Source organism: Monopterus albus, unplaced genomic scaffold, assembly GCF_001952655.1.
Source record: "Monopterus albus unplaced genomic scaffold, M_albus_1.0 scaffold105.1, whole genome shotgun sequence".
In the NCBI taxonomy this organism is placed as follows: domain Eukaryota; kingdom Metazoa; phylum Chordata; class Actinopteri; order Synbranchiformes; family Synbranchidae; genus Monopterus; species Monopterus albus.
In genome coordinates, this window is record NW_018127985.1 from 3,387,209 (window position 1) to 3,409,774 (window position 22,566).

Consider the following 22,566-nt stretch of genomic DNA (forward strand, 5'->3'; position numbering starts at 1 on the left):
TTGACTTTCACAGTAAAGAGCTAAATGTTTATAATATTTTGGTGGAGATGTGAGAAGACTGAAGATCAGACTTAAGTGTAAATGCACCTGGTGGTAATGCTGTTCCAGTACACACATCGACACCGCTATCTGTGGCTTCTTTCACACTCAAATGACAAAAGAGTCACATTTGATATAGAGCAGTTTCTTATGAAAGTTTGTGTTCAGAGAACATCTCAACTGACCAGGTCATGATTTCTTAATACTACGTATTTAGAGAATCACTAAATGAGCATTTTATGTTGTTTGTTTGACCACAGTCTAGAGGGTTTTTACCCAAACCAAGCCCGATGGGACCCATCGGTACCCAAAGTTTCAGGTTAGGATCAGACAAATTTAAAAAATCATACTCAGGTTCGGCCAGTAGGTCAAACTTTAATTGTGGTGTAAAGGTGTAATTGAATCCATGCTTTTTCATTTAAAGTGCTAGGCCTATTAAAAATTAAAATGATGAGCTGGATAAGTGGGCAACAATGCTTTCCATGATTTTAGCACAAGGGAAATTGAAAAAAAACGCACAAACTCAACTGTGTCAGGCTTGGTTCGGGTTCACACATGAAATACAATATGTTTGTCGGGTTTGGCCACCACACTCTTGGACTCAGGTTGGGTTTGGACAGAATAATGCGGCCTGATCCATACTCCAGCACAATCATTAAAACAACATTTTAGCTTTAACATTAGGATAGTTTTTTAGGACAAGAGGTAGTTATATATCAAGAGAGACAATATTCATCTCCAAAGATGGACAGTTGGCTTCACTGTACATACTGTTATGAACAGTATGTTGCCAATTTTACTGTTTTTAAAGAAAAATAAACTCCACGTTCACATTTGCCCACACCAGCAACAACGTTCAGTGTGCTAAGAGTTGCAATTTCATATGTAACCATGAAAGCTAATACCAACTGTTCAATCAGGGCTGTGAAGTACAAACAGAAACAAAAAAGCAGGAAGTGAAGGCCCACAGCAACAGCAGTTTCTTCTGAAAGGAGAAGTTCCAGGATATTTAACCATTGATGTATTTAATGTTCCACAGTTATGCTGCTTAACTTGTCAGAAGTCTGTAAGAAGTCACGTGGTGGGCTCTGCTAAAAGCCACCAACATTCATCGTGGCTCTAATGCTATCAAACTCTAATCTGTCTGGGATTTCATGTGTGTTAACACAGCTCCAAATGCAGAGGGAAAACACTTCAATAGCACTACGTAAATGTCTCAGTATATTAAGCAGACAATAAACAACCTATTCAATTCCAGGGATTTGCATGAGAAATGCGAGTATTAGTGAACATAGACAAGTCTTCTGCCTCTCTGGCTTCAGACATGATCATTTGTCAGCCGGGATGGGAGAGAGGCACGCAAGCTTCTCGGTTTTGGCAGATGAGGGTTCACAATGGCCTAGATTAGGAACAGCCGGACCACAGAGCTGAAATAAGCTAATTGCTTAATTAGCTGACCCAATTCTATAAGCTTCTTTTAGCATAATAACAAGAGCTATGTAACACATAGTTGTGTTTCACAGAGGTGGTGTTTGTTTATGGCATTACAATAATGAGGTTCAAATCTAACACATAGGGTCAACGGCACTCCTTTTATGGGATCTTTCCTTTAGAATAGTATCATTTGATTTCACCACCGCCAAGGTGATTTTATTTATGTTAAACTGAATTCAGCCTTTGTCTCATCCACATTCAAAATAATCCTGGTGTTGGTTTGTAATTGGCATCAATTTCACATCAGCTATGTGTGCATCTTTTTTCCCCACTACTTAAACAATTAAGCTGCTTCGGGGAGCAGTTTGACTGCCCTTTCAATATTTCTGGACATTTGAGCAACAAGGGACAAATGAGAGAAGGGAGGGGAAAAAATCTTATTAGATTGAATAATGACTGAAATGGATTAATTTACATTTTCTGCATGCATACTTTACATACATGATCTTTGCTCAGCACAGGGAGTTCTGGGCAAAAGAGCACTATTTGTATGAGATGAACTCATCTATATGCTAATTCATTGGCATGTAGACCTGCTTCATTTCTTCCATTCAAGACTGTTTACCTATTAGCTCTTATAGATGCAAAAGGAACTAGAATATTAAAACCAAAAAGCAAAGGAATACAGAGCATTAGCAGTACATCACCTGTTATTGTATTTATATTAGGGCTGGCATTTGTGCCCTTTGTTTAAGCTGTAGCCACGAGCCAACTTCCATGACGCCTGCTGTATTACAAATAAAATAAGACAACTCTTTCATTTAGGTGAATTTGTTGCCCCTAACAAAGGCACAGAGGGTTTTCAGAAGTCCTTCAAAGGTCTAGAGCAGACTAAAAACCATTCCCTGATTCAAATGAGGAATAATCTGATGCTCAAAGACAGAAAACATCTTAGATTGTTTGGCATTTCACAAGTCGATTACCAGGTGTTATAATGTTGTTTTGCACATCAGAATACAATTCACAACATTGCATAGCACAAGAACTGACTTACATATTGCAGAGAAACACTAACACGGCCTTATAAGGAGGTGATTCACAGATCAAGTTACAAGTGATGACTAAATGCTAATGTAATTTCATATGAACCAAGCTGAAAGAGATGCAATCGACCCTTCCTGATTTAGGCGATTGTTGTGTTTAAGAGGATGACAGCCCTCTTTCTTACTGTCTATGTAATTCACCAAAATTGCCACTTACAGCTGTTAAGAGCAGCACGTTTCATCTCCAAACTTCCTCTGGTCTTCGCTACTCATCCCATTTCTACTTCCTCCAAAAGTGCCACCACTTCATTAACCTTGCCAGGCATGAGATAAGAGAGGCAGTGCATCAAAGCTGCCTGCCCACAGAGAGAACAGAGCACTGTGTGTCTTCACTACACAGCAGCCATCACAGACACTGGAAGATACACAGTCCACAGCCCATCCAACATGCAGAAAAGACCCTTTGTGTTCCAAACTGTCATTCAGAAATGGGTTTTTGGTGCACACGACATGATTATGTTCTAAATAAAATTCTAAGTGGCGTGAAAACATTTGCTTGTTCCAAAGGTTTTAAAGGAGTTTGAATGGGAAGGAATGCAAAATAATTGGTCAGGGTCAGACTCGTCATTGCCCCAGACACTTATTTATGGTGTCTCATAACACTGTTATAAGAAGAGAGCGCTGGCATCACTATGGCCTATACACTTAAAACCTCGAAAATGAGAAAATTAAACAAGAAAACCATCAAAGCTAACTTCAGCCCAACGAGTAACGACTGCTGACTTCCTCCAAGCATGAAAGTAGATGGTAGGAAATGTATTAACTGAGTCACAATATTGTTTTACTCTCACCACATACAAATCTCTCTGGTGCATTTAATCCCTCTACCCACAGTTTCTCAGAAAGGAGGATATAAATTATTTTCCTTTGGAAACTGCAAATCCCTGTCTGGATTCTGTTAAAAGGCTTAAAATGTCACTAAATGCCAAGGCTGAGACTCCTGCTAACACGTAGGTCTTTAAGACAAGATGTTAAAGTGTTGAAAGTTACCTGAAATTGATGAGGTTAATATTCTTATCATAAACTGGGGCTTCTGTGAAAGTGGATATATTGAAAATAGCCAGGTTAACCCTTCATATTAGAGGCTATCACAAGGATTAGCAGCATAAACACCCATTACATTTTTAATTGTTTGTTGTCAAATTAAAAGGATTGTGATGTGGGTGTGTGGAGTATCATCTTAAGTATGTATTTCAGCAAAGAGGACAAGAAAACGTCTCCAAAATAACAAGTTAAACTGCTGACTACTGGGCTGTAAATGAGTAATTTACCATGAATGTTCTTTATTCCTTTTCAGGCATATGAATTTCCAACAAATGTTATACCAGCATGGAAGGGTCCGCCGCTGAAATTTGAAATAGAGGACAAAGGGCCACAGAGCAAATAGGTTTTTTTTTAAAAAACCATCCTCTGAGTTCTCTGCCAATGTGAATCAGAGGTAAAATACAGTGCATTAAAGTCGACCTCTGAGGCAGCACAGAGGAGGGTAGAATGAGACATTCTGCTATCTATTAGGACTTGCGTTATGTATATATTGTGTTTTGAAGGAATTTTACTGATCCACAAAACCAGCAGGAAAGGATAAGAGCGAGTCTCTAAGACCGTGTGGTAAGCAACTGCAGTGCAGAATCTCCAGCAAGTTGAAAGTTGCTGTGCCGTTAAGGAGAAAGTCTGGCAGAATCCTGCATGCCCGCTGATAACATGGTTGGATTAAGGATGTTTAAGGGAAGTGAAAATTATTCATTTGAGATGGATGAAAGCTGCACTTGTCAAGTCTACCAGTCATGCACTTTATACATTTCATTTCCACTAGCCAGCATGCATAATTTCCCCTCAATGCAAATTTCTACACACTGAAAATTGTGAGCATATTTACTTCGCTCCCTTAACACATTCTCTGACACAGAAAATGGATCATCTCTATTGAACAAGGAACAAAACAATGCAATTTTGTTTGCAGAGGTGTGAGAATCTAATTTTGTGCAGGAAGATAAAGTCACAAGACTCAGTAGAAGACAAACAATAACTTTCATTTGAAATCATGCCTGAATCAAAAAGAAATGATGTTGGTGCCCGACTCAACAGAACATCATCTATGGAAATAATTTTAGCACGTGCCCAATAATCCAAACAGACCTCATGTTATGAGTGTAATTACTGGTTTTAAGTCACAAAAGTCTCTGCCTCTGTGTTGGTTTAGGAGTCTTGTAATTGAGGATATGTACTGTATATCTGTCTCTCTATACAAATATTATGATCTCCCTGATGAGAATTAAGTCTACAGCCTAGATGGCCAATAAATTAGAGGCACACTTCTCGTTTACTCATCAGAGCTAATGAGCCTGATAAAATTACCTCGAGGATCATAATTACAGGCTAGTGGCAGAGGCTCTGGCAGGGACTGGAATAAGATCACACACACACACACAGATTTTAGATTGTGTTGCAAGTGGCAGTGTACACCAGCCAACCTAAAACATCACAAAGCATTCACATCTTATTAATAGAATAACAGACTAGATAAAGATTATACATTTTCATTCAGGAAGCCTAAACAACAACTGATGCACAAAACACATAGATGCACTAAAACCTGTGCTGTTAGACATCACAAAAAAAATAAATGCTGCACAGGATTAACATAATGCAAGGTGCTGAACAATATTACAATTTCCACCTTTCTGTCAGAGCATTTCCAACAGATTTTACCACCCTTTCATAAAGATTAAGCACTTCATAGGTAATGGCATATTTTAATGAACGATGGCAGCCTGGACACGAGAGCTCACCTCAGAGGATTCCATTTCATCACACATTCACAGGATGAATTGTTTTACTTATGAATATTAATGCCCCTCTAATTTGAGGCTGTTGTTAATGCTTGTCGCTAGGAGCTCTGCAAATCAGGTCCTGTTCCTGTTAAAACCATGTATTAGACACCCCCCCGACACTAAGCCCTCGCCTTTGATTCTTAATTGCAGAAGTGCAAGCATTTGCAGTAGATGGGGCGCAAAGCTTTAATTAACTCTAATATCACACATTCAGTCTCGACTGTCACCCACATCACACATGGCATTTTGTACCAATATCATCCCCAACTCGGCTCAGCTAGAAAGATTCATGTTCCAAGTTCATGGTCATAATTTCATGCCTCTCAAAATGAGGGATATGTAGTTTCTAAGTAGCTGCGATATACTGGGAGTCAATGAATTATCTTGATGCTGTCTTTAAAAAAAGCCTTATTAAAAGCACACACACTGATCTGATCACTGCCGAGCTTTAATGCAAGGAGACGCAGCATTGTTGGTTTCTCACAGAATTGGAGTGATAAAAAGTTCAGGGATGTATTTAAATAGAAGGACGTCTGCCAAAGGTAAATAATTCAACCTCTCATGCACAGTAATCGCCAAAGGATTTATTGGACAACAGACTTCAAGTTTAAAAATACTATAGGGTACAAGAAAACACCATTCAATAATCCTTAAAAAGCAATATTTCAGTATATTCCTTACAGTACAACCACTGTGAAAGCCATTTTCATACATGAGTGACTCCACACGTCATTTGAACATTTTATTAGCTCAGGTACAAGGCAATTTTGATGCAGATATTAGTAAGGAGTAGCGTTTAATTAAACCAGGTTTGAAGATAAAGAGCTCAGTACAACCTATAGTTTATGAACCTTCCCTGGCCACAAGCTACCGCTCTACATAATCCTCTTTCACATAATATTATTGCATCAGCGCAGCCAAACATTTTTGCAGCATTTATAAAATTAGCAAAGAAATTAACTGTCTGTACTGTGGCAAATTGGATTTCCAAGTTTTTTTTTTTTTGGCTTGTGATACAGCATACGCAGGCTGCCACCTACAGTACAACATGAGAGAGGGACTACGGTGCAGCAAGGCAGTTCAACTTGTGTGGCTCTCCATTTTACACTCCACAGCCATTCAAACTTAATTGTCAAGGCTTTTTCCCTTTTAATATCCTTAGAGGAAATTTGTTAAAATCCATTATTAAATAAATACTGAAATAATTTCATTTTGGATCAAGACTGTTGAAGGATTACTCCTTTGTTCTCCTCATTCATATGTGCATGTGAACAGCCAGTGCTCTCTATGTAATTTCCACATCATGCTAATGATTTTAACTCCCAACATCCAATTTTTTGACCAAATGCATTTAACAGTAATTTGCTAAAAATTAATTAGATACCTCATTCCAATAAATACAGTGTCTTTACATAACAGGCATATGGTGACTTGTAACTATTACTGTGAATACTTCAGGTTTTATCAACATAAGTGAAATATCTGCAGTGGAATTTGTGATATAATTAGACACTCCCCCTCACAAACAGTGAAATAATTGTGAAAAGAGCAAAGACTGAAGTACACCCTAAACAGAAATGTATCATTCCACAAGTAACAGCAACCTAAGAACTGAAGGTGAATCTTGGAACGAAATTACATTTAAACTTTTTGAAACACACACCACATACAACACAACATGACCCACAATGCATCCCAAGGACATCTCTCCCTTAGCCTTCACATAACATTTTAAAAAGTGATAATAAAATAATACAACAAGCAGATTACAAAAAAAAGCTCCTGAGAATCACTCAATTCGTCTTTTACTTCTTCGTCTGAACAGTTTTGAGATGTAGGATTTCCTCTTATTTTTTGCTCTCTTTATTCCTATTTGCCAATAAAAAGTGTATTAAAATGACACATTCAAACTGTGAAAACAACTCAGACATTTTACACAATACTTACCAAGATTTTTCATCATTTCATTCAACTGCAGATCTTCCTCCACCTCCCTAAAGTTGATCAAAATAAAACTATAGTTAACCATGTAACATAATAATTAGTACTCCTCTTCATTAGTGGTCAACCCTGTAATGTAGCAACTCATAAGTACATTACCGCCGCCTGTCTTCATCCAGACCTTCCACGATTGCATTTCTGCCATCCACAATTTCTATAAGTCTCTGCATCAGCTTCTTCTCCTGCTGTTGCTCCTCCCTGGACTTCAAATGATCTGTGATATGAAGTTGCAGAACCTGATGCTCAATGGAAATAAAAGGTAAAAGGACATTATGCTGGACCTGTGATCTCTTACCTGGCTTCTCCAGCAGCCTGCGAAGTTCCCCCTCCACATCCGGCTGCTGCTGCTCCAACTCCAGAGTCCTGGCTCTGAGATGACGAGTCATTATGTGCACAAAAGGCAAAAAGGCAAATTGTATTTATTGTGATTGTTGTTGACTCTATCCCAAAAACATAAAACTAATATGGTTTGACAGTTAAAAAGTCTGGCTTCTTCCTAGCATTTCACCAGTGTGTAGGACAGGCTTTATTCCCACAGAGAAAACCACTTTGTACAACCAAAACAATAAAAACAGGAGGACTCACATGTATACAAGCTCTGATTCCTTCCTAATGTACATCTGCTTCTTTTGAATCAGGTTGAACCAGTCAACCATTAGTGGGTTCATCAGTATGTCCCCCTCACCCACTGAAAAACATTTTTAAAAATGTTAGTAAAAGTGGATCTGGAGATTCTTTTGTGACCCTTGATCATTTTCAGCGGTTAAGGTTATAGAGAGACATTGGTGTGCGACTACTCAAGATTCATGAATCAATTATGAACAGTTGATTTAACATATTACAAAAAAACAAACACACTATAATGTCTGTGGGGGAATCAATGTAATTTAACAACATACAGTACTTCCCAGAAGGTTGTTAGCAATCTTCAGCTGTTTAGACTGGAATAGTCCTCATTTATCGCACACTTCCTGTAGAATGTGACATTCCTTTATTTTGCTGCAGTTGTCAAATGAGTTGTGACTTATCAGAACAGCTGAATGTCTAATTGCGTCGGACAGTTTCTATACAAAAATGTCAAAACATTCACATTCTGACATTTTATGAAAAGGAAAAAAGCTCGGCAGACAAATGACAATGAAAAACGCCCAGAGCCCCTTGTTAAATGCATCTACTCCTAAACCTAATATGCCCGTTTTAACAGATTGTATAGGACAACAGAGAAGGAATACACAGTGAAGTACAATTTGTCTCCTCAACACTTATTTAATCATCTAGCAAAAATCTCTCATTTAGTTTAATTTGGCCCCCTATTATGGTACTGTATGCACTACAGCACAGCACTAGTAGCAATGTTGGGGCTTATAACGAGGGATATCCGAGCATGTGAATCAGCTGATTTTAAGAATGAATAATGGCCATTCCCAGTTAGTGACTTCTCAATCGCAACACGCCCCAAAGCACACCTTACCAATGAAGACTGCTGCACTGGACACGGCTTGAGGACAAGGTAGACCACATTCTACCACCACGAGAACAAACGTGATTTTATTCTGAACTGAACTTGAGTGCCAGGGTTTAGCTTTTATACAAACAAATTCCAGATGAGAAGCAGATGATCTCCTAGGTGGTGTGCAATTGATGTCAAATTCTGGCCAAGTGATTGCATGTTCAGGCTTCCTGGGTGGTGCGTGGAGGGGGAAATGCAATAGAACAGAATATATATTACTATACCCAAGTCATGTTGACCTTGAGCAAAGCAATCAGGCTCCCTACTCCCACTACCTCAAAAGAGAGGCAACATCCCTGTGGGCCGTCTGTGCCTCTCACCTCATTTGGCTGCAGAAACAGTAATAGAAATGGCAGATAAATCCCCCCCAACACACACAGAGCACCATCTGATCTGAGTGAATGTGAGTGTGTCCTGTGTGAAGAAACCAGGACCAAACTCTACACTCGAGACACTAAGGCAGCAGAAGGATTCAGCAATTTGCACAAATACAATAAAACATGAATATGTGTCGAGGTTATTCACTACAAGAGTCAAAAGTTGACCGTCAACATCAACATCATCGCTCAGAGAAAGTGACTGTTTATGTTCAAAACTGAAAAGTTTGTTTCTGATGTGTCAAATTCAACTTTGATTTGTAGATTTAAACGAGGGAAAAGGAAGGAAGGGGGAGAAAATGTCATGGGGGGGGGGAAAGTACCTTCCTCACAGCTGCGGAGCTTCTTCTCCAGTTCCACACCCTCCTCCTCCAACTGAGCCAAGTTTGTCTCAATATCATTCAAGTCCTTCTCAATCTGCTCTAGTGGGACATGATACGATTTCACCTGATATAAAACAAAAACCTTAGTCAATCAAGTACAAATAATTTGAAAATTCCAACTTTGTCCACTCAAATGTAAAGGAGGTCTTTTTTTTTTTTTTAAATAGGGAATATAATGAAAGCATGTTTGTAGAGCTGTTAAGCTCTTAAGACTTAATGGAGGGAACTTACATAGGGTGACCTCATTTCAATCCTGGAGGTGTTGGTGGGTGACAAATACTTTCCCTTTTTAGCACCTAAGAGGTAGATAAAATAGGATTAGGTAGTCCTTTCATGGCAGCTTTTCAGAAAAGCCTTATCACATATGACGCCGTCTGATTGATTGTCAGTAAATAATGACTGCTCATATGAGATCAACAAGGTGACTGGAGCATCTATGTGTGGCTTTGACGAAGACATTTTTAAAAAGCTGGAAACTGACCTGATGCATTTCCGTGATTGGCTGGAGTTGTTAAAGAGCTAATAGATTCCACAGCTGGCCGTCGGGATGGGGATTTCACAGGCAAGTGACTCCCGTGTTTGAAATCTAAAATAAGGACAGCAAGGCTTACACGCTGTAGATCTGCAGCAAGTTCAGTCTGTTAGCACCTTTTTCTACTAAAGCAAAAGCGAACATACAAGAATCACCAAATCACAGGGCAGCATGTCTGTGTGTGGAATCACTGAGTGTAGATACTACGTACCTCTAGGGACGGCACTGTCTGTCGATTGCTATGGCACAGACCGAACTATCTCAATACTGGATAGATTTCCTAACTTTGTACAAGATATTCAAGGTCTCAAGAAGCTCTCCACCATCATCAGCTTCACATTTGTGGTGCTGAGTGAATATCTCAACAGCTAATACTTGGGATTGCCATGAAATTTGGTACAGATATTCAGAATTTCAGTTTGCCCAATGCTTTGATTTATGTCCAAAACAAACAAGATTCAAATCACTGAACTTGTGAGGCAAATGTTACACCTGCGTCACATCATCATCACCATTGTGATGTCATATTGATTTTAGAACTTAGCTAAGCGCCACTGTGCCTTTGCCTCAGAGCAGCTAATTAATGAAGCTAGACAAAATCTGAATTATACATTTGCTATGATTATTTGGTGCTGCTCTGTTATGAAGAGTTACACATAGACATGCCGTGAGACTTTACACAGCTTTTATTTTAAGGGTATTGCTTAAAAGTGCTAAATAGGTATTTCCATGTACTACATTTTATGTCGCTACTAATTAGATTAAATAGCTTCTGAAGACAACAAACATGAACATTTTGGATATCCAACACTCAGCTAATACAAACTGACTACTGGTACTGTGTGGCTCTTCTAATAATGCAACTTGCCCAGGTTTCCAGAGGTAGGCTGAGGGTTCTGTGGAGAGACTTCCCTGAGGTGTGCAGGATCAAACAGAGCACCGCTAAGTAGAGGTTCTGCGGGTGCTGGAGCCGAGGGAGGCCTTGTTGTAATGATGGTCACATTAGAGGAAGTCATTGCCATGAATTCAGGCTTCTGTTGCTCAGCTTCAGCATCTCTGTCAGAAAGTCCCAGTGAAATGAGCCATTACTGGTACAGCAGGTGTGGGGCCATTACAAAAAAAACCAAGGGGTAGAAGTACAACAGCTATCTGACTCAGATGCAATGCACAAACAGCCTGAAGAATGAAAACATAAGAAAAGACCTCACCTTTTATTTTGAAATGACAAAGGTGGGGATAGCAGTGTAGGAACCATCAGCAGGTATGAGAAATGAGAGTGCAGTGTTAAGAGTAGGAAAGGTTCAGGCCTGGCACTCCTTGGGGCTTGTTAGGGTGGGGGACAGAGCTAGCGGCTGCACACTGAGCCAGTCAACAATAACAGAGATGGAAGAAGTGCGATGGTTCTGCATTCTGGAGAGCAGATAAGCTGAACGGTCAGAGATGCTTAAAGCATAAACTTTATTGCCAAGTATTTCAAAAATGCAAGGAATTTGTCTCTAGCCCAACAAATTAAAGGCAAGGATTTAAAGACTCTCTCTCCACCGGTGTGACTTTCCCCATTCCATGGTGAGTGCATGAAGCAACACATTATTAACATGGATGAATATACTTACTTTAGTCCTGTCTCAGTTTTCTCAGGTTTGAGCTTCCACTCTGGATCTATTAGAGAAAAAAAAAAAGCTCACATTAGTTTTTCCCCCATTATTTATTGATCTGTCAATTAATTTCGAGGTTAATCAAGTTGTCGTTTAGTCTATAATTAGTGGGAAAAAAAAAATAAAGGCACAAAGGCTGAGAGCTCCAAGACGACATCTCTAAATGTTTGGCCTGAAAAATCCACAACCCAAAGATATTTAATTTATAAAAAAAAATATAAAACTAGCAGATGTTTGGGACTTATGTTTGATAAACATCTGAATGGATTAATCAAACTTTTCTGAGTGACTAACTGATTAGTCAACTAACTGTTTCAGTTCTGAATAAAGACATAATGGTAAAGCTCATTACTTCATCTTGTCACATGAAATCAGGCTTAATTTCAAAGCCAGGGAGAAATGAGAACAGTAATGTCAGTGTGGCATCTGCTGTAGCAATAAAGTGAACACACAAAGCAGTTCATGTTCCTGTACATAATTAAAAAAAGACTGAACAGCTAATAATGAGAGCAGCTACTCATTTCATTATCTAGACTCTCACAGCAATGCACTAAAGTGACTGATCTTCACCTGCACATCCATATTAACAAAATGACATGAGACAAATCGTCTTCAAATGTCCTGTGAGGAGACCCAGGTTTCCAACACAAGCCTGACTTAAGTTCACAGTTAATGTCTGATTTATATTAGCAAACACAGTATTCATTTGCATGCAAGGTATTCAGTGCTAAAAATGAAACTAAATACCATTCACAATTAAAACCAACAGTAATAATGTTTCTGTCTACAAAGCTCCTGACTAGCAGGATGTTGCACTGATGCATGCACATGCATCCCATGAGAATGACAGGTCAACTATGAACATTTATTACAAGCGTGAGACAGAAATTAAAATGTCAGCTAACAGCATGCTTGATGCACTGGCTGTATAAATAGGACAGAAATGACAAAAGGGCTTTGTTTTCGCTGAATGCGCTCTGAGACAGACACAGAACGGGAGGGATGTTGGCTGAATGTCAAATAATGGATCAAAAACAACTGAAATGAATTCACTAACGCTTGCCTTTGGCGGTTGTGTGTACAGTTGTTGGCCTTGTATTGTCTTTGTTGATGGCCTTCAGACATGGCAATTCCTTATATTTAGCTTTGCTGATGAAGAGCTGTCCTGCCCAGTTTCCTGCTGGGCCTTGGCTCCACCGGCCCTTCATCAAACCAGAGCTGTCAGCTGAACTTGGCTCATCTCCAAACCTTCAAAAAAAAAAAAAAAAAAAGAAAGCCCCCACTATTAGACTGTTTAAAAACCATACAAGCAGTGGGAAAGACTAGAAGCATCCAAATACTACAATGCAGAATTGATTCAAGGCCACAGGAAGTACACAGAGAGCAAAGCTCACCGTGTCTCTGCTGGTTGGAAGGTGAACAGGCGTTTGTTGTTATTATTGCAGTTTCCCTCTGCTAGTTTCTGTCCAGTGTTTGTCTTGGCTGTGTTCTTCTCATCATCACTCAGTGGGACTTTTGGCCTTCCTGAGGCCTCTGTTGTCTCCCTCTTGCCTGTCGAGGCCTCTGTGACTGGCAGCGTGCTCTGGAAAAACCTCTCCCGGGCCGCCTGCGTCTTCATGGCCGAAGCTGTCCAGCACTGGGAAGGCGGAGTAGGACTGACTGGCTTCAGAGCAACATTTAATGGAGTTAACAGCACTGAAGAGGGGTGTGGGGCAGGCTGGGTCTGGCCGACAGCGTTCGGTGGTACAGCTGAACCGGTGGGTCCGTTTTTGATCTCAGCCACGGAGGAGGAAGGTTTGCAACCATTCTGGTGGTTGATACAGATAAAAGTGTCTGGATTCTTCCCAGGTTTGTAGCCTCCTGCATGAAGCACGCTGGAGCAATCACTGCATCTGGTGGAAGGTTGTTAAACATGAAATTACATCCTGCTGCCAGTTTATTAGGTACACCAAGCTAAATGCAGTCTAATTCAAGAGCTCTGCAATAAATCCTCCTTTCCTGAAAGTAACAATGTTCATTTTGCTTTAGACAGGTGTTAACTTTGCTTATAAAATTAATTTTATGGTCATTTTGAAGGCTGTAGTTTGTGATGCTGTTATACAAAGAAGGGTTTGCCATTTAGCCGACCCTCACTGAACATTACAGCCTTCATGGAGACAGGAAATACTGACGTATTTGACTGCAACAGGTTGGGCTAGGTCTACCCACAAACTGGCACCTGAATGCATAAATGCTATATAAATAATAAGATTCTTCAATATAGATTAAACTCTTACTTGAAACAGCTTCGGTGATAGAGCCTGCCCTCCACAAAGTGCCTCTGAACCAGATGAACGTGGCTCTTACATGCAACACATTTGCTATTGAGAGTTCCATTTTTGTTGGCATTGTCTGCCAAAACCGGCTTCTGTAAAAAGAAAAGTCACGTAACCCTGTGTACAAAGACTTATTACATTTAACTTCACAACATTTACCCAAGCCATTGAAAATAAGCACAATTCTTCCTGTTCAAACAACTGTTTGTGGTCAAATGTAAGAGTACTAGACAACCGACAAACAGGATTAACACAGCTACAGCCTGATGAGGGTTCTGACATGAGCACTGACCTGAACAGCAGCTCTGGCCAACTTTGGTGAGGCATGAGCTGCTGGGCTCAAAGATAAATGATTCTCAATGTCTTTTTTAAACACAACATTTGTGGCAACCACAGGGAGATTTTTCTTCTCTGATGGCTCCTCCTTGGAGCCCTCTGCTGGCCTTTTGACCCCTCCCACTACAGAGAAGTAAAACAAACACCTCAGAGGAGGCAGAGGAGAGAAACAATATACCTCAACCTAAAACAGAAATATATAGGAAAATGCTCCAAATTAAACAAGACATATTGGTTAAGGGGACAACTCAATCTTGGCTACACAGTTTCTAATACTCGAACCAGCCGTGTCCTCACTGGGAGGTCCTTCTTTAAAGTAGTTGTAGTACTGGGAGACGTAGGTAAGAATGCTCAGCCTGTCTGGGATCCTTAAAGCCACCATGTCTTCTGCATCTAACAGAGCTGGAATCCCCAACTTCTCCTCTGCAACCCGAAAAGCCTTTAAAGGAGACAAAAAAATAAAAAGGTTTAACAAAGAGCCATCAAAGCCTGCCACAACATTTAATGGTAGTATATGGTGATCAAGTAAACAGAGCCAAAGCATTTTTACTCTATAAAACATGGTACTCAGTGGGCACAGACACCTAAAATTATAGCATGTGTAAAAATGTCAGACAATATAATGTGCTTTAAATAGACAAGCAGTATTCTGTGGCTCGGCCTGGAGAAGTCTGTAAAGGGCTGTATAATGAACGGCGCATTTCCGGTGAGATTGTCTGGATAAGAAAGAGGACGGAAGGAGCTGGATATCAGGGTATTGTTTAGAATAAGCCTAATTTTTAGTGAATACTACATTTGTGGGTTGTATTCATGCCTGCAAACAAAAGACTTGTGAAATAACCACCTGTAAGAAACATGAAACTATTCATGAAATATAGAAGGGCGTGAACCTTGCACACCAATTACCTTCTCATGTTTCAATACATCTTCAACAGCTGATCAAAACTTCAGCCCGATGACACAACTACTCTCTGATTTAAAGCTCTCCTTACTGCATAACTTTCAAGAAGCAGCTGTCAATAAAAGCATCTTTGAGCGCACCGTCATCATGTGGATCGAGCGGCAGATGATAGCAAACCTCATTCAAAATTAATAACCTGGAGAACCTGTCCCCTGAGCTCAGGTTTGCTGCTGACACTGCCACATTCATCCAAAACAACAAGGAAGTTGTACAGAGCACAGAACACTGTAGTGCTCTGCAGGGTCTGTAATCCTCAGAAGAAGCTGGTAAATGGAAGGGACTAAATAATGGAAAGGCACTGGCTGTGCTGCTCAGGCCATGTAGGAGTTCACAAAATAAACGGAGGTCAAGCGGACTGAGGGAGAATAAGAACCAAAAACTTTAATGTGAGAAGTTGGTTGAGAGGATTTGCTTAAAAAGCTGTTGTTAAACTAAATATCTAACCAATCTGCTGCATAAATGCCAAGTGAAAATCCAGTAGTGTGTGTTGTAGCTCATGCTTGAAGTAAGGCAGATACAACAACTTACCAGCCTGTTGTTCTCAAACACATCCTCCTTTCTGAGTGCGTCATAGTCTCTGGGAAAAAACAAACAAACAACAGAGAGAGACGTTATAGGCATGGTGGGAGGAAAACGTATTGAACTTTCGATCTGGACTGAAGATTTCAGCTTTCTATAAAACATTTTAAGGAGTCATTTACTGTACAACAGAATGAAAAGGCAGAAGCATTATACAACAACAAATAATAATAATAAAGTCAATATTCAGTAAAGACAAACTTTTATAGAAAGCTACAAGAAATTACTACAAGAGACAGGCTGCCAGGTGGCATCTTTGGTCAAAGCACTTAAACCCGGGCAGGAATTCAATTTAACTTTGTCAAAGTTAAATACTTACATCAGGTCTGGTCTGTACTTGTGTATAAGCGCACAAAAAGCCAATCCGTTCCTGAATGAAGTGGTCATATTGGTGATGGCCACATCTCGGTAGCCCTCGCATTGCATTTTGCACCACTGCTCCAGAGCCTTGATGGCAGCCATCGTCCTGAGACGCTCCTCCACACTGAGCACAGACAAAGCGTGCAACAGGCTAAGGTTTCCGTGTGGAGGAGCCGGAGGGAAGAGAAATAAAACAAAGTGTCTGGGCAGGGGTTTGACAGTGCAGCTGCGTCCTGTTTCCTTCTTTTCACCTCCAGTAAACGAGCGCAGAGTCCAGGACGCGCTCACTGGCGCCTTCATTACGCTAATTGACTGTTGATTCGTCATTGTCAGCCAGAACAGTAAATAGGTTTTTTTTTCTGCTGTTCAAACGAACTCTGCTAAATCAGTTAATGTAGAAATTTGATAATCAAAACAATAATGATATAAAATTGATATTTTAAAAACGTGTGATCCAAATGCTTGTATGCTTGGGATTTATAGTTAAATGAATAAGACGTTTTAGTGATTTCTATCTCAGCCAGCATATCTGGGTCAGTGTGCATGATGAGCACCAGTAAAAGAATTTATTTATTGAATTTATTGTGTTACTTCCCCCTCCATAACGAGCTGGGTCGTAACACATGGGCATTTTGTTTACCCCACTCCCCTTTGTGCGGGGCCTGATCGAGGCCAGCTATTGTCACAGAAGGATTTTGACCTAATTACCTCATATTATGGCGCCCCACACAATTTTAGGGAAAACTTTCAGCTTGATTTCTCAGCCACTTTTATATACAGTAGTTAATTTGTTTCAAAGAGTTATAGGCCCACTACTATACTCCATCATTCCATTGTAAAAGGAAACACAATAATTCTTCACAATAGTGCTTCACTGACTTGTTTTTGAAAAGGAGCTTTAGATGTGACACACACTCCATAAGTTAGTGTTCAAACCTTTGACATAGGGAATGTAATTGTGAGAGCAGAGATGACCCCGACCTCATTCACTAAAAGCGGTCAGGTAAGACAAGTCTGGTGGCAGTGCAGGCTAGGAGACATCTGCGAATAAGTTACAGTGCGGTAAAAATAAATAAATAAATAAATACAGGAAGCGGCTGAATTTTAAACACAAACGTTGCCTTGACTGAACTATGTATTTCAGCTCATGGACGTCTTTGTGCCCAGAAGGGGGCAGTGTCAAACTGCAGCGTTTCCTCACTCCAAACCTGTGGTCAAATGCATAAACAGCACTGGACTCGTTTCCATGTAAATAAATAAATAAATAAATAAATAAAACCGGGTGCATGTGATCATTTATGTACAACCTAACTAGAATTAACTGAGGACATCACCTGCAGACGGTGTGCATATGAATTGTTATACTGTAGCTCCATATTATCAGAGGATAAAACGTGAGACCAAATAAAACAATAATTAGACTTTTAATTACACATGCAAATTAATGTATGTTAAATTAAAACATACATTAAATTCAACAGTTTAAAACCAGATATCCTCATATTATAACACATTGTTTATTGTAAAATATTGCATGCAGTAATTAAACATGGAGTTATAAAACACTTCCTTAATCACTGTTATGTTTTCCTAAACAGTTTGACAAGTGAACATTAATAACAATTTACTCTCATATCACTGTGTAAATGGTTTTTGTGACCAGAATTTTGCAAAACAGTAGCTAAAGACAGATCAAGGAAGTTTTTAAAAACATACACAAAGTTACATTTTGTGACCTCTGCATTGATATACCACACGAACTATTAATTTTATTCTAATATTATTCTTTTGTATTTATTGATTGGTGACTATTTGACCTTTAGATTCACAGCTCTTTAGGGAATTCTTGTCGCCGAATTAAAACAAAAACTTAAAATATTAAGCCTATGATGTTTACAGTTCCAAAAACATATAAACATTTATCATTTAACCAATGTATACTCAGTCTTAATGAGTTGGGATTTTTAGCTATTTCCATTGTTTCCTGTGAGGACGTGTGGCTGCATGCAGACATCCTGCCCACCTGTGAGGGTCAGGGACGAGCCTGTCATCAGTGAAATCCTTTGGTAATGTATTTGACTGTATCCCGTTTCAGTCATTTGTCATAGTCATCTGTTAAAGATCCAACATACTGTCTGTGCCATTCACTCAGGGTAGACAACAAATGAAAGTCACATTCAAAAAATAAAAAGGCTTAAAGAGCACATGTAAATGATGTGAGTTAATTCATTTAATTAATGGAGGGTGTGGAAACTTTTTACATTTTTATCTTTGTTATATCAATAGACAAAACAGTGACACATGTTAACCACCCAGCTCGGTTTAAATGAAAACAGAGAAAAATGTTGGCATGTACCATGAACATAAAATTTAATATAGTGAATGGATGAACAATCGTTTTTATTTTTATGACAAGAGTACTATTGTTTTGACTCCACCTCTTGCCCAGTGTCAGCTGGGACTGGCTCCAGCCCCTGCGACCCTGTTCAGGAATAAGCTGTACAGATAATGGATGGATGGATCTACCATCATTTTGTAGTGTACAAAATATTTAATAATGGCTAAATAATAAGGCTTTTCATCCCGAAAAGGTTCAAAAAGGATGTTCCACTATAGTTATAGTATACATTGTGTTGTTTTTTTTTTTTTGATTATCTGTATAAACAGGAAGAAGGAATATGATCAATCACTGTGCATGGCATCAGCTTCCTGTGTTTGTATGTCACCACCTGACACGCTTACAGTGCCATGGATCTCAGCCTCGTGCTCTCTGGCTTTGGCCCTCAACTTGGCAATGCTGCAGGAGCGAAGCTCCTCTGAGCTCGGCCCCTCTGGTCTCTCCCATTTCCGCGACCTCTCGGTCACAGGCTGTGAAGCCAAACTCAGAGCAGCACCCACAGCTTGTGTCCATGAATAGTTTTCTGCTTCCTGGCGTCTCTCCCAGTGCTCTCTGCCACAGCTTTCTGTCTGCTGTTTTAAAATCCTGCTCACCTTCTCAGATGTTTCATTGTCTCTTTTTACATGCGGCCCTGCAAGCTGGCCCTGAAGTTTCAGCTGCCGTCTCATCTTGGCCCGGCGATTTTGAAACCAAACCTGGAAACACATGAAGGAGTATAAATATAAATCAAAGCTGTGTGAAAGGTTCAAAATGTCAACAAGATATAGCTTCAAAGTTTGATAGAACATTCCACAGTATTTTACAAGCCAAATTCTGAATCGACATAGCTTTGCACTTCATCGAAGGATAGCGTCACATTCCGTGAACTCAACTCACTTGTGTAAATGTACACTGAAAGCGTTATAGTGTGATTCCACTGTAAACACACTAAAAATCTCATACTGAAATATTGTAACTTTGGAAGATGCCAACTTTATTTGACCAGCTCTAACCATTCAAGCCTCATATAATTTCATTTGAACTTCTGAATGTGTTGTCGTATGGACCAAGTACTGAACACTGTGACGCTCCCCCCCCCATCTCTTACAGTATATAGACATACAGTACACTGCAAGTTAGGAGTCTCAGTGTGGACAGGAGAAACAGGTACAGATATTAATAACCGTTTCACTGTACACAAAGGCCTGTTGGTATTGTTTTGCCTATCCAAATTATATATCATTTAATTGCTGTGCTAAAATATAACACAGTGTACCAATTACCTGTACTCGGGCTTCGATGAGGTCTAGTCTGAGGGCCAGGGCTTCCCTCATAAAGATGTCTGGGTAGTGGGTGGTCTCGAAGGCCTTTTCCAGCTCCTCCAGCTGCCAGCTGCTGTAGTTGGCCCTTGCGCGACGCTGCTTCACTGGCCTCTGTTCATCTGGAAAGTACAGCGCAAGCACCAATTACACAATCGCCAACGGGTGACAAGGAACTAATGGCTCTAGATTGGATAATTAGCACAGCAATCATTAGGCCCACTTAAACATTGCTTGATAATTGATTGTTAGTTACGAGCTGTTAGCCAATCTTTTGTAAACATTTACACTGCAATCAGATGGTGCTCACTGACTGTCTTAGAGGCTGTAGTCATACAGTGCCAGTTTGGCTGTGCTTTAGTCCTGTCAAGTCCAGTTCTGGCCACAGCAGCTGTGGTTTGAACTCACCTATGCCCTCTGTGAGTTGCCTCATCCCGGGTGCCTGTGTAGCCAGGAGCAAAGCTTCCTTGCATGGCTGTGGCTGCAGATAAGTCCTCAAGGATTCGTAGCTGATAAAGGGCCCTGGGATCAGAATCTGAGTTTGAGAGCCCAGCCTGCTTGGGAATGCAGGGAATAGGTGAGCTGCAGGTGAATGGAAAACTGCAGGCAGGAAAGTAGAGACTAGTTGCGCCGGGCCAAACATGTCCAAGCAATTTTGAGTCCAGTATTAAGTCAGTCCAATGAAAAGGTTCAGGTTGACTCCTACACGGACGCTGGTTGAAAGATGAAATGCATCCCAACATTCACAATAAAAAAAACAGCTATGATAAAAACACTAGATGCATCAGTCCAGCTGGTTGTCAGCACTGGTACAAGGTGCTGCCTGAAGAGTAAAGGTAAGACTTCAGTTTTGGAGGTGGTCTCACCCCAGCCTTCTATTCTTCTCCTCCAATCCTCTCCCCCGCCTTTCCCTGTCACATGACCTTCAAAGATACAGCAGGGCTTGGTTTTTAGGACAGAGGTGAAAATCCAACCTCTGATTCATCCCTCCATGGATTATCAGCATTACCCCATCAGTCTTTCCTGCAATCGTCATTACTTTCCCAACCACATATGCCATACAATCTACAGCATTTCTTAAATTTTAGTCATAGGGTCTGTTCGTCCATCTGCCTGACAAGTTGGCTTCTGAAATTTCAATCAGTGACATGGACAGGCTCTTAAGTTGTGAGGATGTTTATGCTCATTTAGACACATACACCTTAGAGATTTGCCCAACACTCATCTGGCCAGTTTAACACCTGCCAAATATAATAAGAACAAATTACTACAAAGAAGTAGTTTAATGAAAACACAAGCTGCTCAGGCCTGTGGAATGAAAAGGCAGCACACCTGAGCAGCAGGTCCCAAGATAAACACACTCTTCCTGATTACAAAGTGACGAAACTGAAATGTGTCGAATGTTTTTCATGCCTCCTTTGACTGTTGATATAATTGCACTGTTTCTTCTAAATTAATGAGTAGTAACAGTGCATACAAATTCCTTCTTTACTTGACAGATGAAATCCATAAATGAAAAATGAATACAGGTAAGGCAAATGTAGTGAAAAATTGACACCTGTAAAAATATTAAAGGGCTACACTATTGGGTTTAAATGCAAAAAGTGCAGATGTTCATTTGGCATCTCATGATTTTCATCCTTATTATAAAGTATAATGTTTTATAATTTTCACTGATTTTTGGGCCATAGTATTACTGTCACAAAAATGAATTATAACTTTAATAATACAGTCTGTCTGGTGGAATTTCTTTCCAATGTTTGTACAATATCATGTACCATGTAGAATGCATGTAGACCTCACTGACTGATAAACACTTTGTTTCAGCTTTTTTGAAACCAAAATTTGAAAGCGCATCCCATCTAAAATGCAAAAGATTTTCTATTTTAAAATCCTGGAGTAAATACTGCAAAACACAGTGATTTGAGCAAGGTAACCAAATTCTAGCCCCAGTTTATGCCTTTCATGTTTTAGCATTAGCAAGAGCTAACATTTACATCTCTAAAAAATTAAATATGTGGCTATGGTTAAAAACCCAGAAGGACATTTATGGAAATTTATTGCTACAAACCATCTGGATGAAAACCAGTTCTGTAGCCGCTGGCTATCATTATTTGGATTAAGAAACAAAATTGCAACTTGACAAATAAAAATCTGTTACCTACTTAGTGGGTAGGCTGCTTCAGCACAGAGACCTGCATGGAAACACCTGGATGGGAAACAGTCAACTAAAAATTACTGAACTTGTGACTAGTGGTCTTATTTACTACCAACTTACATGCAACATCCAAGCATGTAGATGGAGTTTTAAGCCAACATCTTTCCTGCTAACTTAAGAGACTTCTTATTCATAATATTTTTATTATTTTAGTGTTTATGAATGAGCACTTGCTGTAGAGCATGCAGACGGTAGTCATAGTGTTACCAAAGACTTTGAGGGTGTTTCCATCCCAG

General features: G+C 39.8%; 2 protein-coding genes across 4 annotated transcripts; both read right to left on the reverse strand.

The window, feature by feature from the left end:
- Positions 1-5,970: 5,970 nt before the first annotated feature.
- Positions 5,971-16,903, reverse strand: micall2a (mical-like 2a). Of its 2 annotated transcripts, none has more exons than XM_020610567.1 (17): positions 16,376-16,903; positions 16,006-16,054; positions 14,799-14,955; positions 14,473-14,639; positions 14,142-14,272; positions 13,260-13,757; positions 12,929-13,113; positions 11,824-11,869; positions 11,079-11,266; positions 10,160-10,264; positions 9,910-9,974; positions 9,619-9,742; positions 7,994-8,096; positions 7,704-7,777; positions 7,508-7,622; positions 7,355-7,401; positions 5,971-7,276 (listed from the first exon to the last, which is right to left on the reverse strand). In XM_020610567.1, the coding sequence occupies exons 1-17, from the start codon at positions 16,741-16,743 to the stop codon at positions 7,197-7,199; spliced, it is 2,502 nt and encodes an 833-aa protein (XP_020466223.1). In that variant the 5' UTR covers positions 16,744-16,903; the 3' UTR covers positions 5,971-7,196. The 2 variants fall into 2 exon arrangements, with proteins under 2 accessions (XP_020466223.1, XP_020466224.1); XM_020610568.1 differs by having other exon boundaries at positions 5,973-7,276; positions 14,814-14,955; positions 16,376-16,898.
- Positions 16,904-18,930: 2,027 nt separating this feature from the next.
- Positions 18,931-22,312, reverse strand: LOC109966002 (visual system homeobox 2). Of its 2 annotated transcripts, XM_020610545.1 has the most exons (4): positions 22,278-22,312; positions 20,521-21,353; positions 20,077-20,234; positions 18,931-19,509 (listed from the first exon to the last, which is right to left on the reverse strand). In XM_020610545.1, the coding sequence occupies exons 2-4, from the start codon at positions 20,753-20,755 to the stop codon at positions 19,099-19,101; spliced, it is 804 nt and encodes a 267-aa protein (XP_020466201.1). In that variant the 5' UTR covers positions 20,756-21,353; positions 22,278-22,312; the 3' UTR covers positions 18,931-19,098. The 2 variants fall into 2 exon arrangements, with proteins under 2 accessions (XP_020466201.1, XP_020466200.1); XM_020610544.1 differs by lacking the exon at positions 22,278-22,312 and having other exon boundaries at positions 20,521-21,480.
- Between the last annotated feature and the right edge of the window lie 254 nt (positions 22,313-22,566).

Bases quoted from the DNA above. Each gene is read 5' to 3' on its own strand.
- micall2a (XM_020610567.1), bottom strand. From the start codon at position 16,743: ATGACGAATCAACAGTCAATTAGCGTAATGAAGGCGCCAGTGAGCGCG. The intron at 16,055-16,375 runs GTAAGTATTTAA...GTTTTTTCCCAG, and splicing joins AAGTACAGACCAGACCTGAT to AGACTATGACGCACTCAGAA. The intron at 7,277-7,354 runs GTAAGTATTGTG...ATTGGCAAATAG, and splicing joins TGAAATGATGAAAAATCTTG to GAATAAAGAGAGCAAAAAAT.
- LOC109966002 (XM_020610545.1), bottom strand. From the start codon at position 20,755: ATGTTTGGCCCGGCGCAACTAGTCTCTACTTTCCTGCCTGCAGTTTTC. The intron at 20,235-20,520 runs GTGAGTTCAAAC...TGTACTTTCCAG, and splicing joins GCAACTCACAGAGGGCATAG to ATGAACAGAGGCCAGTGAAG. The intron at 19,510-20,076 runs GTAATTGGTACA...ATGTGTTTCCAG, and splicing joins TCATCGAAGCCCGAGTACAG to GTTTGGTTTCAAAATCGCCG.